The 16,717-nt window shown below is 34.4% G+C and overlaps 2 protein-coding genes and 1 long non-coding RNA gene across 6 annotated transcripts; all 3 read left to right on the forward strand.

Moving 5' to 3' along the window:
* Window positions 1-72: 72 nt before the first annotated feature.
* On the forward strand, window positions 73-2,576 carry LOC135160660 (SET domain-containing protein SmydA-8-like). 3 transcript variants are annotated; one of them, XR_010298608.1, is made up of 5 exons: window positions 73-221; window positions 303-1,290; window positions 1,421-1,631; window positions 1,738-2,308; window positions 2,378-2,576. XR_010298608.1 is itself a non-coding variant. In XM_064117446.1 (4 exons), exons 1-4 carry the CDS (start codon window positions 154-156, stop codon window positions 2,019-2,021), a joined length of 1,551 nt encoding a protein of 516 aa, XP_063973516.1. In that variant the 5' UTR covers window positions 73-153; the 3' UTR covers window positions 2,022-2,576. The 3 variants fall into 3 exon arrangements, 1 of the variants encoding a protein (XP_063973516.1); XR_010298607.1 differs by having other exon boundaries at window positions 2,381-2,576; XM_064117446.1 differs by having other exon boundaries at window positions 1,738-2,576.
* Window positions 2,446-4,368, forward strand: LOC135160663 (erlin-2-like). 2 transcript variants are annotated; one of them, XM_064117451.1, is made up of 5 exons: window positions 2,446-2,584; window positions 2,656-2,830; window positions 2,914-3,103; window positions 3,161-3,419; window positions 3,662-4,368. In XM_064117451.1, exons 2-5 carry the CDS (start codon window positions 2,723-2,725, stop codon window positions 4,101-4,103), a joined length of 999 nt encoding a protein of 332 aa, XP_063973521.1. In that variant the 5' UTR covers window positions 2,446-2,584; window positions 2,656-2,722; the 3' UTR covers window positions 4,104-4,368. The 2 variants fall into 2 exon arrangements, with proteins under 2 accessions (XP_063973521.1, XP_063973520.1); XM_064117450.1 differs by having other exon boundaries at window positions 2,450-2,580.
* A 1,559-nt stretch (window positions 4,369-5,927) lies between these two features.
* LOC135159930 (uncharacterized) lies at window positions 5,928-12,838 on the forward strand. Its single transcript, XR_010298478.1, has 3 exons — window positions 5,928-6,464; window positions 6,845-6,948; window positions 7,262-12,838. It is a non-coding gene; the product is annotated as an uncharacterized LOC135159930 (long non-coding RNA).
* Window positions 12,839-16,717: the final 3,879 nt, after the last annotated feature.

Below are 16,717 nucleotides of genomic sequence, written 5' to 3' on the forward strand. Positions count from 1 at the left end.
GTTTGGATTCTAAATTTAGCACAGAAGTATGTGTTGTAGTATTAGAGGTGCAAGATATCTCTATACTGAGTTTCTAAATATATTACTCAAGGGGCTCTGCGGACTCATCTTAGTTTTACACTATCATTGCTCTTTTATTGTATTATATTGGCAATGATCATTAAAGAAATTGAGGATGTTGTACAGAAGTACGTGGAAGCTTCTTCTAAACAATGGGGAAGGTAAGTTCGAATATCCAACATTTCCTCTCTCAACTTATCGCCTTCAAAGATGTTGTCATTGATAATAGTAATTGATTGAAGGTATTTGATAACCGAGAAACAACTGTCTCCCGGAGAAATCATTCTTCGAGAGAAGCCTCTCGCAGTGGGACCAGCAGTTTTCAATAAGAATTTATTATGCTTCGGTTGTTCGAAGATAATTCCAAATGATCCAATTCAGATGGGTAAGGTTCAATGTAAGACCTGTGACACCGCCATTTTCTGTAGTCCCCCATGTGAAGAACGTCAAGGGTTACATACGCATTTAGAATGTGGAGCGTTCAAGAAATGTGGACACCTCAAGGATCTAGACTGGACAGAATTTCGACATATTATTTTTCCATTGCGACTGTGGCTTCTCCGGGAGGCGAACGAAGAGTCCTGGGAAGAGATAATGAAGCTGGAGGCGCATTTAAAAGAGCGGAAAGATACACAAGTCTGGCACGATCGTCAGGAGACCGTTATCAATGTTCTAAAGAGAGTGGGATTGGTAGATAATTCTGATGACTTACTTCAAAGAATTTGTGGAATAATCGACGTTAATTCCTTTGAGCTACGATCCCCAGGGGCTCTTGACAATTCTCTTCTCCGAGGGTTGTATCCCAAGGCGGCGTTGATGGCGCACGATTGCAGGGGAAATACTTACTTAACTGTTGATGATGATTTCAACTTGACAGTTTACGCTAGTGTTTCAATTGAAAAAGGTGGGGCCATTCTTTTTAATTATACCTCTTCATTAATGGGAACGTTCGACAGGCGAACATTCCTGTGGACAGGAAAGTACTTTAATTGTAACTGTGCGATGTGTCGGCATCCCGAAGAACTTGGGGCCCATCTTAGTTCAATTTTGTGTCCTCGATGCAAAAAAGGATATGTGGGGGTTGAAGAGCCATACGTTGTAAATACTTTCATTCGGAAAAGAAATTGGTTTTGTGGAAATTGTAAGAGATTGTACTCCGGAAAACTCATCAGAGGTACATTGGATTTGGCTGAATGGCAAATTATGAGATATCATCATTTAACTGCCAAGGTTTGTCTGAAATTCGTTTAAACAATTGGAAAAAATCTGAATTTATTGCTTAAAAATAGATATCTTGCACTTAAATTTCATTGTTTTTCCACTAATTATTTGCTCTTTTTCAAATAGCTTTTTTTTTCAGGACTTGGAGAAATTAATCGAGAATCTTACTAGGACATTTCATCCACACCATTCCCTATTATTGAATCTGAAGCAAAAATTATTAACAATTTATAGAAAAGAACTGATGAGTTTACATCCAGAGAAACATATTTTGCGAAGGATGGTAGAACTGTGTAGAGAATTAGTTGAGGTCTTGGAGATTGTTGAGCCAGGTATTTCGAGGCTGAAAGGTAATGAATGATTTCCTATCATGATGAAAATCTTTAGATTATATATAGAATGTTGACGCTATACCTTTTATGAACAAAATCAGTTGAGAATTTTGAATGGCTCTAGGCATTATGCTGTACGAAATGCATCGTCCAATTGTCATCCTCGCGAATCGTATGTACGCGTCCCGAGAAATCTCATCCGAGGAATTGGCCATTCGTCTAGAGGAAGCCACAAAGTATTTGAAAAATGCACTGTCGATGCTCCTCCTTGAACCTGCTTCCACCCCCGAAGGATTGTTAGTAAAACGAGCGCTTCAGGAATATAAAACACTCAATCAAAGGTTGGAGGATGTAAGGTCTCTGCCGTCTGCCTCAGAATCGTCGATTACTTTCTCTCATTACTTGTAAAAAAAAACTAAATTTAAGGAAGCAAAAGGATGTTTACTATTAATAATCGGCAAAGCAAAAAGTGTATATTGTAAGCATACATGTTAGGAATGCACGTTGCGCGTGTCCTATTTGAACTTCCCACGGCTATCACATTGGCCAATTAGAAGAAAGTATTAAGAATGAAGTTAGCCGATGGTTAATGTAGCTAACTTAAATTATGTACTTGTACTATGTACTTAAGTTATGTACTTGTGTAATAAAATAATCATCATCGTTAATGAAATTATACAATTTCCGCGCATAAGGTATATATATGATATAATAAATATTTTATGAATATATTATATTCATATATACCTCACATAAATTATAAGCAGCACATACCATACCGGAGCCTGCGCGATGTGTCAGAGATTATAGGGGGAGGTGTTGTGTGTGGTAGTATCTATACTGGTGCTCTGTCGGTGTAACGGTTGGAACGGTTGCAAATAATTGTTGTCAGCAATTCCGTTGTTTAACCTCAGAAATGTCTTTTCGAGGAGAGTATTATTTCAATTATACTTTTCAACACTAGTCGGCACGTTAGCATTATTATTTTATTGTTATTCTTGTCAAGAGGCAATAAATAATCCCCAATTTTATTCATTTTCAGGATTATTCATTAATCATAACCTTCAAATTTAGTGTACATTTTGTGGAAGTTATTTAGCATAGAAATTATGATTGATCAGAGTATAGTTGGTATTTGCATGCTGATTAGTCTCGCTGTGGTTTTTAACTTCTCTATTCATCGAATCGAAGAAGGACACGTGGGAGTTTACTTCAGGGTATGTGAACAACACTAATTAATATTTGATTAATATTTCGTTAGTTCCGCGCTCATCTTTAAAATATTAAATATTGATTTTAGGGTGGAGCACTTTTACCCTCAGTCAGTAGTCCTGGATTTCACATGATGATTCCTCTCCTTACAAGCTTCCGGTCAGTTCAAGTGACACTTCAAACTGATGAAGTGAAGAATGTCCCTTGTGGAACGAGCGGTGGAGTAATGATTTATTTTGATCGAATAGAAGTCGTGAATGTCCTTGATCCTGGTGCAGGTGAGTAATCTCTCAGGAATATAAATGACACAATGATGGATTAATTTCATCTTTTAGTTCACAGTATGGTGAAGAACTTTACGGCTGACTACGATCGCACCCTCATATTCAACAAGGTTCACCATGAGTTAAATCAATTTTGCTCAGTCCACACACTGCACGAGGTTTACATTGATCTGTTCGATCAAATTGATGAAAATCTCAAGACTGCGCTACAGAGAGATTTGAATGAAATTGCGCCTGGCCTGAGTATACAAGCTGTTAGAGTTACTAAGCCAAAAATACCAGAAACAATCAGGAAGAATTATGAGCTCATGTAAGTATTCATTAATATTTATTCTCACCATTGCTTTGGAATTATTTCAATAATGAAAGCAGTATAAATAAATTAGTTGTAACATTATAAATATGAAAATCAATTTTTATAATTTATTCTAGTGTTTCACTTTATCATCATCTTATGACATATTCTAAAAGAAAATGAATAACAGTTTCAAATCATACTTTTTAAAAATAATTAATGAATACAATAGAATAACTTTTTAACATCCATTACAGGGAAGGAGAAAAAACAAAACTTTTAATTTCTATTCAGCATCAGAAAGTGGTAGAGAAAGATGCTGAGACTGATCGAAAAAAAGCCATAATTGAAGCTGAAAAAGAGTCTCAAGTTGCACAAATCCAATATAATCAAAAGATAATGGAGAAAGAATCGCTGCAGCGAATGGCAGCGATTGAGGATGAAATGCATTTGGCTAGACAAAAAAGTCGCTCTGATGCTGATCACTACCAGATGAAAAAGCAAGCAGAGGCGAATCGTCTCCTCTTATCGAAAGAATTCTTGGAATTAAAAAAATACGAAGGTTTGTCAAAGAACTCAAAAATCTATTATGGACAAGACATACCGAAGATGTTTGCCATGGGCGGCTGTTCACTGGAATCCACCCTCGGTCCATCCCCAGAGTCAAAGATACTTGAGGAAGAGTTGGGGCCGAGTTAATTTATCCATTCAACATATCATTTTCTATTTCTTTGCAAATCATCGTGATAATCGATTCATTTGTCATAAGTATTGTGTAAAGTAATTGATTATTACGGCCATAAATGAATATTATTTTGTAATTAAAAATCAATTTTATATAACTCTTTGAGAATGGCCAAATTCTCTGTAAAAAGTTGTGAAATTTTTCGACTTACTAGGGCTCGATTAGAATGTTATGAAGAAGACAAAATAAAATGAGAAATAAAACCGAAAGTAATCCAAATGCATGAGTACTACTATCTTGTATTTTCCTCCGAAAACAATCTAAAGACTAACCTCAAGGCTGAGACGAAAAAAATAGCCTTTGGATTTTCTGTAATAGAAAAACAAAGTATTTTTTTCGGCGTTGTTCCACGTCTTGGGGCGTTATTGATATTCCGAGGACTTTCGTGCCCCAGAGTCTCCTTATCGGTTCACTTTAACGCGATCCTAATAAGGTAAAATATAAATTAATTATTAGATTTTCATATATCAAGACTTAATATTCCTGATATTGCTTTTTCTCCATAAATTATTGTATAGAATTTATTGATTCATTATATTTAACCGATAAGACAGTAGTGGAATTTCAAACTATCCGCCAAGGAAAAAGTCCCTAGCCGTGCGAAGGGTGGGGAAAGCGCTAGTTAGTTTCATGCGCAGCTCCCTCGCGCAGCTACTGTTACTAGGCGGGCGCACCCACAGGCGTAAGTGAGCTGCGCGCTACGTGGCGTCAGTATGCCCTGAGATGGCGGCTGTACGTGGATACCTGTCCCGGCGTATCGTGTATTTCGTCTAATTTGTTTAATAAAATGCGGAATTTAGTTTATTAAAGTATTCAATTAGAGGGAAATATTTTCGGGGCGTGTAATTAAAATAGTGAGTATTGTTTTTGAAAGTTTATTAGTGAATAGTGAAGGGATTTGTGGGAAGTGTGCATGAGGACGCTTGGGCGTGGCTCGTTGGTGGGTTGGTGATGAGGCCTAATTTGTTAAATAATTGGCCAAATTGTTGCTAAAAAGACTGGTATATTGTGCATTGAGTGGGATTTAGTAAAATAATAAAATGGTAAATGGACTGAAAAACGAGTAGCGTCTCCACAGAGCTGGGCGACGAAGGGATGGTGCTGCGAGAGGGGGCAGCCGTACGTGTTGGTGTTGGTAATGACGCCTAATCTGTTAAATAATTGGTGAAATATTGCTAAAAAAACTGGTAAATGAAGAGTAAATGCATTGGCCCGGAAAAGTGTGTTTATTGAGTGGAATTTTTTGAAAAAATAAAATGCTAAATGGACAGTTGAGAAATGGGGAGCGTCTCTACAGACTTGGGTGACAAAGGGATGGTGCGGCGAGGGGAGGCAGCCGTACGTGGTAGTGCTTGTCGGCGGCTTGGAGATGAGGCCTAATTATGGTGGAAATTTTAATAAAAAAACGACTAAATTGAGTGTGAATGCATCGGCCCAGAAAAATATGTTTATTAAGTGGCATTTTTTGAAATAATAAAATACTAAATGGAGGACTGTGAAATGCGCGGCGTGTCTACAGACCTGGGTGGCAAAGGGATGGTGCGGCGAGGCGGGGCAGCCGTGCGTGTTGGTGCTTGTCGGCGGCTTGGTGATGACGCGTAACCTGTTAAATTAAATAATTGGACAAATTGTTGGTTAAAAAAAAAGTGGTAAATTGCGTGTAAATGCATTGGCCCGGAAAGGTGTGTTTATTGAGTGACATTTTTAAAATAATAAAATGGAAAATGGACGAATGAAAAATACGTAGCGTATCTACAGACTTGAGTGGCAAAGGGTTGGGGGGGGGGGGGGGCAGTTGTGCGCGTTGGTGGTTGTTGGTGCGTCGGTGTAATTTGTTTAAAATTTTAATTAAAAAAATGATGAGTGAGGTATGGATTGGCGTAAAAAAGTGTGTGCATTGCGTTAAATTTTTTTAAATAATAAAATGTTTAATTGTGGAGTGGAAATACGGGAGTGACCAGTGGGGCGAAGGGATCGAGGGGGGGGGGGTAGTTGTGCGCGTTCGTGGTTGTCGGTGGGCCGGTAAAAAGGCGTAATTTGTTTAAGAATGTTTAGAATTTTAATTAAAAAAATAATGAGTCGGGTTGTAAATACAGTGGCCTAAGAAAGTGTGTGCCTGTTGTTTGAATTGTGGCATAATTAAATGGTTAATTGGTTAGTGAGAAATCAGGTGGAATATTAAGTGAGCAGTGTTTTTTTGGTGGTGGATAGTCAGTGTTTTTTTTTTTTTTTTTTTTTTTTAATGTGAATTGTTGAAGTGAGCTGTGGAAAAGGAGGAATGCTGAGACAGCAGGCGACACATTGCAGTTATCCCGGTGAGTCAATAATTAGAGAATTTTTATTTAAAGTTAATCATTTGTGATAAATTTTTAAGAAGGTTAATGAGTAGCATAAAGCTGATATTAGTATAGAAAAGAGTTTTTTTTTTTGGAATTGTTAATTATTTGTCACAAATGTTTAACGATGCTCATGATGAGCTTCTAGTGGATAAGAGGTACGTTTATGAGTTGTGAGAAATTAAAATGAATTAATTAATAAAGTGAAGCTAGCCAGAGTCGGGGTTTTTGAATTAATTAGAGAATTAGCTCTTAATTGGGTTTTATATAATTTTTTTGTGTCGTCAGTAAAAATAAAATGGTGAAAAAGCTTTGTTGAAAAATCAATTTTTGTAATTTGTTTTTTTTTTTTTTTTAAGGTGAAGTGAGCTGTGGAAAAGGAGGAATGCTGAGACAGCATTCAACAGCAGGCGACAGTTTGCAGTATGCAGTTTGCAGTATGCAGTTTGCAGTTGATATCTCGGTGAGTCAAAAATTAAAGAATTTTTATTTAATGTTAAGCAATTGTGATAAATTTTTAATTATTTGTCACAAATGTTTAACGATGCTCATGATGAGCTTCTAGTGGATAAGAGGTACGTTTATCAGTTGTGAGAAATTAAAATGAATTAATTAATAAAGTGAAGCTAGCCAGAGTTGGGGTTTTTTTGAATTAATTAGAGAATTAGCTCTTAATTGGGTTTTATATAATTTTTTTGTGTCGTCAGTAAAAATAAAATGGTGAAAAAGCTTTGTTGAAAAATCAATTTTTGTAATTTGTTTTTTTTTTTTTTAAGGTGAAGTGAGCTGTGGAAAAGGAGGAATGCTGAGACAGCATTCAACAGCAGGCGACAGTTTGCAGTATGCAGTTTGCAGTATGCAGTTTGCAGTTTGCAGTTGATATCTCGGTGAGTCAAAAATTAAAGAATTTTTATTTAATGTTAAGCAATTGTGATAAATTTTGAATTATTTGTCACAAATGTTTAACGATGCTCATGATGAGCTTCTAGTGGATAAGAGGTACGTTTGTCAGTTGTGAGAAATTAAAATTAATTAATAAAGTGAAGCTAGCCAGAGTTGGGGTTTTTGAATTAATTAGAGAATTAGTTCTTAATTGGGTTTTATATAATTTTTTGGTGTGGTCAGTAGAAATAAAATGTTGAAAAAGGTTTTTTTGAAAAAGTAGTTTTTGTAATTTGTCATGCACTGTTGGACTCAGCTGTCACATATACTGGGGGTTGTAGGAAGGGGTGTTTTTGGGGGGGGGGCGGTGGGAAATGAAGACGGGCGTTGCTGTAGAATTCAGCGGCCGCCGTCAGATCCCGCACTTTATCCGTCGGACTCGGACGTGCATTATTGATGATACCCGTCGGAGTGCGACCTGTATCCTGAATTACCCGTCGTACTTGACTGTGGTGAAGTGCGACGTGGAGTCCCGTTTTGTATATGCCCTGTATATTGGGCGGTAAAAAGCGCGTAAATTTAGGGTGGAGGGGAATGAAGACGGGGGGACCGTCCAGAATTCGACGGCCTCCTTGTCGGAGCCCCCGGGGTTTTGTTCCGTCGGAGTTGGACAGCGAGGAAAAGGTGTCTGATTCCGACGAATCGTGTCCACGAATTGAGCCATCGTGTATTATATAGGGGTGGAAAATATTTTTTGGACAAGCCTCGACGCATTGAATTGAATGCGGAGGTTTAGTATATGCGGCGGCGGCGGCTAGTTTGGGTGGAATGGTAAATTATAAGAAATGAATATTTGAAGAAAGCTTTTTGAGGATGAAATGAATAATTAGTAAAAAAATAATTGAGTGGGATGGTTAGCTTGACAGGTGGATATTTGTTAGTCGGAATTTAGTAATTTGCATTGTAAAAGATTTCTCACAAATGATGAATAACCGTAAAGAGAACCTCGGGGGGAGGAGCATTTAAATGTAAAAGTGATAAGGTAGTAAAAATGTTTAACATCTGTTATGGGGAGAAATATAAATTGAAAATGTATTTTTCATTGCTATTTCATCGAGCCTGAGAAATATTTAACAAGGCTGATAAAGAATTGGGTTTTTTTTTTTGTGGGGGATTTTAGTGATGAACCCGGGGGTTGATCGCTGTGAAAGTTGTAAGGTACTGTTAATGGTATAAATATAAATTTGTAATTTTTTTGAATTGATATTAAATGGCGTGAGCATGTTTTTATGAATAGAGAGAGTTAGAAGCGAAGTTTTGCAAAGCCTAGTCATAATGAAGTTGTAAGGGTTTCGCTAGATGGTGTCAGTCAAGAAATTGGTGGCCCTGCGAAACTTGTCACCCTTCAGACTAGATTTGTTTACCTTTGCAATAAAATTGTTAGACTGGTTAGGATATTTTGATGAATAGAGATTGAGAATAGAGAGAGTTAGAAGCGAAGTTTTGCAAAGCCTAGTCATAATGAAGTTGTAAGGGTTTCGCTAGATGGTGTCAGTCAAGAAATTGGTGGCCCTGCGAAACTTGTCACCCTTCAGACTAGATTTGTTTACCTTTGCAATAAAATTGTTAGACTGGTTAGGATATTTTGATGAATAGAGATTGAGAAGAGAGAGAGAGTTAGAAGCGAAGTTTTGCAAAGCCTAGTCATAATGAAGTTGTAAGGGTTTCGCTAGATGGTGTCAGTCAAGAAATTGGTGGCCCTGCGAAACTTGTCACCCTTCAGACTAGATTTGCTTACCTTTGCAATAATATGGTTAGACTGGTGAGGATATTTTTATGGATAGAGATTGAGAAGAGAGAGAGTTAGAAGCTAGGTTTTGCAACAGTTAGTCAGAATAAAGTCGTAAGAATGTCACAAGAGGGTTTAAATGAAGGAATACTTAGCAAGGCGTGTGAAAAATAGGGTTTTTAAAATTGATAAAAATTTTTTGTCGGGTTGTCAGGTGTTAAATTCAGAAGGTATTGAAAATGGGTGAAATAAAAATTTTGAAAATAGGTTTAATGGATATTCCATGGTGTGAGACGAATATTTAGCAAAGCGTGTGAAAAATTGAGTTTTTTAAAATGATTTTAATGTTTTGCGGGGTTGTCAGGTGTTAAATTGGTAACATATGGAAAATTTTGAACCAATGTTGGTAATTGGTTAGAGCGCGGGTGACTTGTTCCACACGTCGATAACTAGTCTGTCGGTAAGAGTATTGGACGGTCGGTATCTCGGCGATGGGTAAATAGTCGACGAAGTGTAATGACGTGACAGGGTTATCAGCCGTCAAACTTTTACCGTATTGAAAATAGTTAAAATAAAAATTTTAAAAATAGCTTTAATGGATATTAAATGGTGTGAGACGAATATTTAGCAACGCGTGTGAAAAATAGTGTTTTTGTTATATTGATTTTGATGTTTTGTGGGTTTGTTATCAGTTAAACAGGTAAGTATTGAAAATTGTTGAAATAAAATTTTTTAAAATAGCTTTAATGGATATTAAATGGTGTGAGACGAATATTTAGCGACGCGTATGAAGAATTCCGTTTTTTTATATTGATTTTAATGTTTTGCGGGGCTGTCAGCTGTTAAATTTGCGACTTATTGAAAATGGTTAAAATAAAAATAGTTAAAATAGTTTTAATGGATATTAAATGGCGTGAGACGAATATTTAGCGACGCGTATGAAAAATTCCGTTGTTTTTATATTGATTTTCTGTCAGCTGTTAAATTTGCGACTTATTGAAAATGGTTAAAATAAAAATAGTTAAAATAGTTTTAATGGATATTAAATGGCGTGAGATGAATATTCAGCAAGGCGTATGAAAAATTGGGTTTTTTAAATTGATTTTAATGTTTTGGGGGGGTGTTAGCTATAAAATTTTTAACATATTGAAAATAGTTGAAATAAAAATTAAAAAAATAGGTTTAATGGATATTAAATGGTGTGAGACGAATATTGAGTAAGGCGTGTAAAAAATAGTGTTTTTTAATTGATTTTAAAGCGTTGCGCGGTTGTCAGCTATTAAAGTTGTAAATATTGAAAATTTAGAATGAGATCGGTAATCCGGTAGAGCGCGGGTGAGTTGTTCCACACGTTGATAACTAGATTGTCGGTAATCCGATTGGTCGGTCGGTATTTGGGCTGTTGGTTAAACAGTGATAATAGTTTTAGGGGTAGCCGGTTCGAAGAGTCGATAACTCGACTGAAGGTAATGACAGTCGTCGGTCGGTATGTCGGCGATGGGTAAAGAGTGATTACAGCTTTAGGGGTAACTGGTTTGAAGCGTCGATAATTTTCGCTGATGGTAATGCGATTGGTAATTTTTGACTTATATATAAAATATAAAATTGAAATAAATACTTATAATTAATATACAAAATGGAATATTAAATTAATATATTAATTTATTATTTAAAATTAAATGTAAGAATACTTTGTTTTTTGAATTAAATTGAATTGAAAATTTTTTAATTTAATAAATTTAGATTGAATAATATGTTTTATTTGAATTGTTTGATAAAAATAAATTGCAATAATAATTAGAATTTCTATTTATATTGTAAATTTTTGATTATTGATTTGAATTTTAGGAGCTTTATTTAGAATGAAATTTGATTATAAAAATCAGAAGATATTGTTTATGAAATGATATATGTTGAATATTATTATGTTTAATAATTAGAATTGTTGTATTTTGAAGTTGTTATTTATGAATTAGAGATTAGACATTTGTTTTTTGTTCATAATATATTTATATATATTTGATTATTTATAAGAATATGATTAGGAGGAGTGCCCTCATTTTTTCGGATTTTTTCTAAAATGGGTGTTTATTATAAATTAACATATATTAAACTTTTTATTTATATTACTTCCGGTTTGGGTTAAATTTTCTAATATTGAATTATTTAATAATAAATGTGATTTTTTTTTTCAATAGAAAATTTAAAGTTAATTTTCTATTATAAATTTAGAAAATTGATAATATAATTAAAAATGATAAATTTGAAATGGTAAAGAAGATTTTGTTTTCCTTTTAAATAAATTTGCAATTTAATGTTTAATCTTGGTTTATATATAGGTATAGGTTATCGAATTAGAGTTGAGTCTTACTGGGGGGAGTACAATAGAATGGTAACTGGTCATGTTTTTGTTATACTTTTTTTTTTTTTATAGTTATACCTATCATTATATTAGAGTTTCAGTAAGACTCAACTCTAATTGAATAATTATACCTATATATAAAGCAAGATTAAAGATTAAATTGCAAATTGAAAATTGTATAAAATGTAAGATTTGAGTAAAGCTTCTGACTTGACTAATAAATTGTAAATTGATTTGAAAGAAAAAAAAAATAGTTGTTTGATATGTGAAATTTTGAAAATTTCTAGTGTAAAATGAATTAAAAATTGAATATTATAAAAATATGAAAATTTTTCAGTAAAAAAAGAGAAAAATGAAATATATTAAAATTTAGAATAAAAAATGCAAGGAATGGGGGCACTTGTAATGATATTGTAATAAATAAAAATAAAAAAAATAGGTTTAATGGATATTAAATGGTGTGAGACGAATATTGAGTAAGGCGTGTAAAAAATAGTGTTTTTTAATTGATTTTAATGCGTTGCGGGGTTGTTAGCTATTACAGTTGGAAATATTGAAAATTTCGAAGTAGATGGGTAATTGGGTAGAGGGCAGGTGACTGGTTGGACACGTCGATAAGTAGGTTGTCGGTAATAATAGTATTGGAGAGTCGGTATCTGGGATGTGGGTAAAATAGTGATAAGAGTTTTATGGGTAACCGACTGGAAGCGTCGGTAACTGGACTGAAGGTAATGTCAGTCGTCAGTCGGTATGTCGGCGATGGGTAAATAGTGATTACAGCTTTAGGGGTAACTGGTTTCATGCGTCGATAATTGTACTGATGGTAATGCGATTGGTAATTTTTGACTTATATATGAAATATAAAATTAATATATTAAGTGATTATTCAAAATTTAATTTAAAAATACTTTCATTATTGAATTAAATTGAATTGAAAATTTTTTAATCTAATAAATTTCGAATTGACAAATTATATTTAATAGTTTTATCTATTTGTAAAAATCTGAAAAAATGTTATGTTTATAACGTTAAAAGATATAATTATTTATATTAAAAATAATTGAAAGTTATGTACTTTGATTTCTATCAAAAAATATAATTGCTTTTATATGTTTATTTTATTAATTTGAAATAATTATTATTGAATATAAATTTTTGTAGAAATAACTTTCTTAACTTTTATTGTTTCAATAGTAGAAGTTATGTGGGGGCAAAATCAATACAACAACAATACAATACAATACAATACAACAACAATATAATACAACAACACAATATAGCAATACAATATATACAATATTATTTATTAAATAGATTTAGTTGAATAATTTAGTAATTTTTTATAAATTGAAATTTCGTTATTTAATGATAATTTTTTGATATTAATTATAAATTTTGTAATATTAATAAAATTAGCAGTTGTTGGTTTGGGATTTTGATTTATTGATATATTAATAAATTTAGATTGAATAATATGTTTTATTTGAATTTTTGATAAAAATAAATTGTAATAATAATTAGAATTTTTATTTAAATTGTAAATTTTTGATTATTGTTTTGAATTTGAATAATTTAGAATGAAATTTTCTTATAAAAATTAGAAGATATTGAATGACATATGTTGAATATTATTATGTTTAATAATTAGAATTGATGTATTTTGAAGTTATTATTTAAGAATTAGAGATTAGAGATTTCTTTGTTGTTAATAATATATTTATATATATTTGATTATTTATAACAATATGATTAGGAGGAGTGCCCCCATTTTTTGGGATTTTTTCTAAAATGATTGTTTATTATAAATTAACATATCTTAAACTTTTTTTTTTTATTACTTCCGGTTAGGGTTAAATTTTCTAATATTGAATTATTTAATAATAAATGTGATTTTTTTTTCAATAGAAAATTTGAAGTTAATTTTCTATTATAAATTTCGAAAATTGATAATATAATAAAAAATGATAAATTTGAAATGGTAAAGAAGATTTAGTTTTCCTTTTCAATAAATTTGTAATTTATTATTTAAGTGAGACATTTTGCTAAAATTTGATATTTTGTATAATTAAAAACTAGCATTTTAATGTTTAATGTTGAGTTATCTATAGTTATTATTATTGAATTAGAGTTGAGTCTTAGTGGGAGTGTAATTGGTTGCCAGTAAGACTCAATTCTAATTGAATAATTATATTCATAGGTAAACCAAGATTAAAGATTAAATTGGAAATTAAAAATTCTAAAAAATATATAATTTTAGTATAGTGTCCGACTTGACTAATGAATTGTAAACTTATTTGAAAGAAAAAAACTTGTTCGTTATTATTTAAACTTTGTGATTTGAAATGAGATTGGAAATTTCGAAAATTTTTAGTTGAAAATGAAGTTAAAATTGAATATTATAAAAATATGAAAATTTTTGTGTAAAAAAAGAAAAATAAATTGCAATTAATTATTAAATAATTTAATATTATAAAGTTGAACTCTAATATAATATTAAAATTTAGAATAATAAATGGAAAGAATGGGAATACTCCTAATGATATTGTAATAAATAAGAAAATATATATAGATATATTAGTAAGAATAAATAAATGGTTAATTTGTAATTTTTAATTGTTAAATAATAAGTTAAAAATAGAGGAATGGTAATTATTAAAGCTAATAATATTGAAGATATATGATTTAATGGAGAATTTAGTAAATTAAAAAAAAAAAGATATTGTTTAATCTAAATGAATTAATATGTTTGTAAATGAAAATTGAAAGTGAAAAATTAATAGTAATTATATTAATAATAATTCTATTACAATTACTATTAATAAACTATTAATTCTATTGATAACTATTATAGTAATAGTAATAATAGTTAATAATAGTTGATAGTTAACAATAGTTAATAGTTAATAGTTAATAGTAGTTAATAGTAATTGATATAATTACTATTAATAGTAATGTTATGAATAAATATATTAATGTATTAATAGAAATAAATAAAAATAATTTAGAAATGAATGTAGGTGTATACTTTAATGTATTGAAAATAAAGATTTTTGTAATTGTTTTTAATAATTGATATAAAATGTAAGTAAGATGATTATTTATTAATGCGTGGGAAATAGCAATGAAAAATATTGGGGATTGTTTTAAAAATGTTTGCCGTATGAAGGGGACGGCGGCGGTGTTCCATATATGGAATAAAAGTTAATGTAAAAAATGTTTAGGAGCCGGATAGCTCAGTTGGAAGAGTACCGGATTGATAATGGGAAGGTTCCGGGTTCAAATCCCGGTCTGGACAATGGATTTTTTCCGGAATTTTTCTTGAAAAAAATGATATGGAGAATTATGGAGCAGGTGTTAAACTTTGAATGGTAACTTTTAATGTTAATTTAGAAAGTGTAGAATGAAATATTAGAATAATTGTTTATAATTGTTTATAATTGCTCCCTCCGAGGTTGTCAGTGGGGGAAGAAAGTTATATAAGGAGTTTTGTGGTCACAATAGAGGGAGTGTCACACATAATAGGCAGTCTCACCTGTGGTGGAGTGAGACTGTCTAAGAGAGGGGAGTCTCACCTGTGGTGGAGTGAGATTGTCTCTCAAGAGGGTGGTCACAAGAGGGTGGTCACATTTGAGGCAGTGTCACCTGTGGTGGAGTGACACTGTCTCTCAAGAGGGTGGTCACAGGAGGATCGTCACAAGAGGGTGGTCATAAGAGGATCGTCACAAGAGGGTGTGGTCATAAGAGGATCGTCACAATATAGGATCGTCACTCAAGGGTGGTCACATTAATAGTTAATGGCAGCAGATAGTGATGTTCGGGGGTTAGTGGAATTAAAGAGTACTGCACTTGTTAGGGTGGTGGTGTACAAGAGATTGTTGCACACGAGGGAGTGGTTAGAGAGAACCACGTACAAGGGAGTCGCAAAAGAAGGTCATACAAGCGAGAGTGGCGAATTAGGAAGTTAAAAGACAGAGTCACAAATATATGTAGAGTGTCAGAAGCTAATTGTTAATAAACAGCGAGTCTAAATCGAGTCCCAAGACCTTTGTGACCGTTCAGACTTCATTTGTTAACATTAGCAACAATATGAAGACATTCGTGGCCAGGTCTTTGTCAATAGACAAAGGTTGAGAAGCGTGGTACAGCCTTTAACAGTGTCATAGAACGGGTGTAAACCGATAGAAATGTATCCCATTGACCTGTGCGGGCTCCTCACATTGAGAACTGGGCTCCACAGACCTGTGGGGTTCCTCAAATTGAGAACTGCTGCTTCTCCCACTTCTTCCTCCCCCACTCTCGTGACCCTCGCGGCCATTGTGCTCACTGGCGCTCCGGCTCTTCTCAGCGGCATTCTCGCGAACTAAACCACTTTAACATAGAATCAAATGTAAATCGTGTTACCGTCTTTTTTTCTACCCCGACCACTGAGGCGCTGCTGCATCCCACGATTGCCCTATCCCAACTCAGAGCTTCCACCCTGACCCGCAGTGATCAACTGGCGCCAGTGATCAACATACCCTGTGATCCAAGAGGTGATCAACATACCCTGTGAGTGACCCTCGTGACCCTCGTGACCCTCGTGACCCTCGTGACCCTCGTGACCCTCGTGACCCTCGTGACCCTCGTGACCCTCGTGACCCTCGTGACCCTCGTGACCCTCGTGACCCTCGTGACCCTCGTGACCCTCGTGACCCTCGTGACCCTCGTGACCCTCGTGACCCTCGTGACCCTCGTGACCCTCGTGACCCTCGTGACCCTCGTGACCCTCGTGACCCTCGTGACCCTCGTGACCCTCGTGACCCTCGTGACCCTCGTGACCCTCGTGACCCTCGTGACCCTCGTGACCCTCGTGACCCTCGTGACCCTCGTGACCCTCGTGACCCTCGTGACCCTCGTGACCCTCGTGACCCTCGTGACCCTCGTGACCCTCGTGACCCTCGTGACCCTCGTGACCCTCGTGACCCTCGTGACCCTCGTGACCCTCGTGACCCTCGTGACCCTCGTGACCCTCGTGACCCTCGTGACCCTCGTGACCCTCGTGACCCTCGTGACCCTCGTGACCCTCGTGACCCTCGTGACCCTCGTGACCCTCGTGACCCTCGTGACCCTCGTGACCCTCGTGACCCTCGTGACCCTCGTGACCCTCGTGACCCTCGTGACCCTCGTGACCCTCGTGACCCTCGTATATCACACGTGAGT

The sequence above is a fragment of the Diachasmimorpha longicaudata genome, chromosome 3, assembly GCF_034640455.1.
Source record: "Diachasmimorpha longicaudata isolate KC_UGA_2023 chromosome 3, iyDiaLong2, whole genome shotgun sequence".
In the NCBI taxonomy this organism is placed as follows: Eukaryota; Metazoa; Arthropoda; class Insecta; order Hymenoptera; family Braconidae; genus Diachasmimorpha; species Diachasmimorpha longicaudata.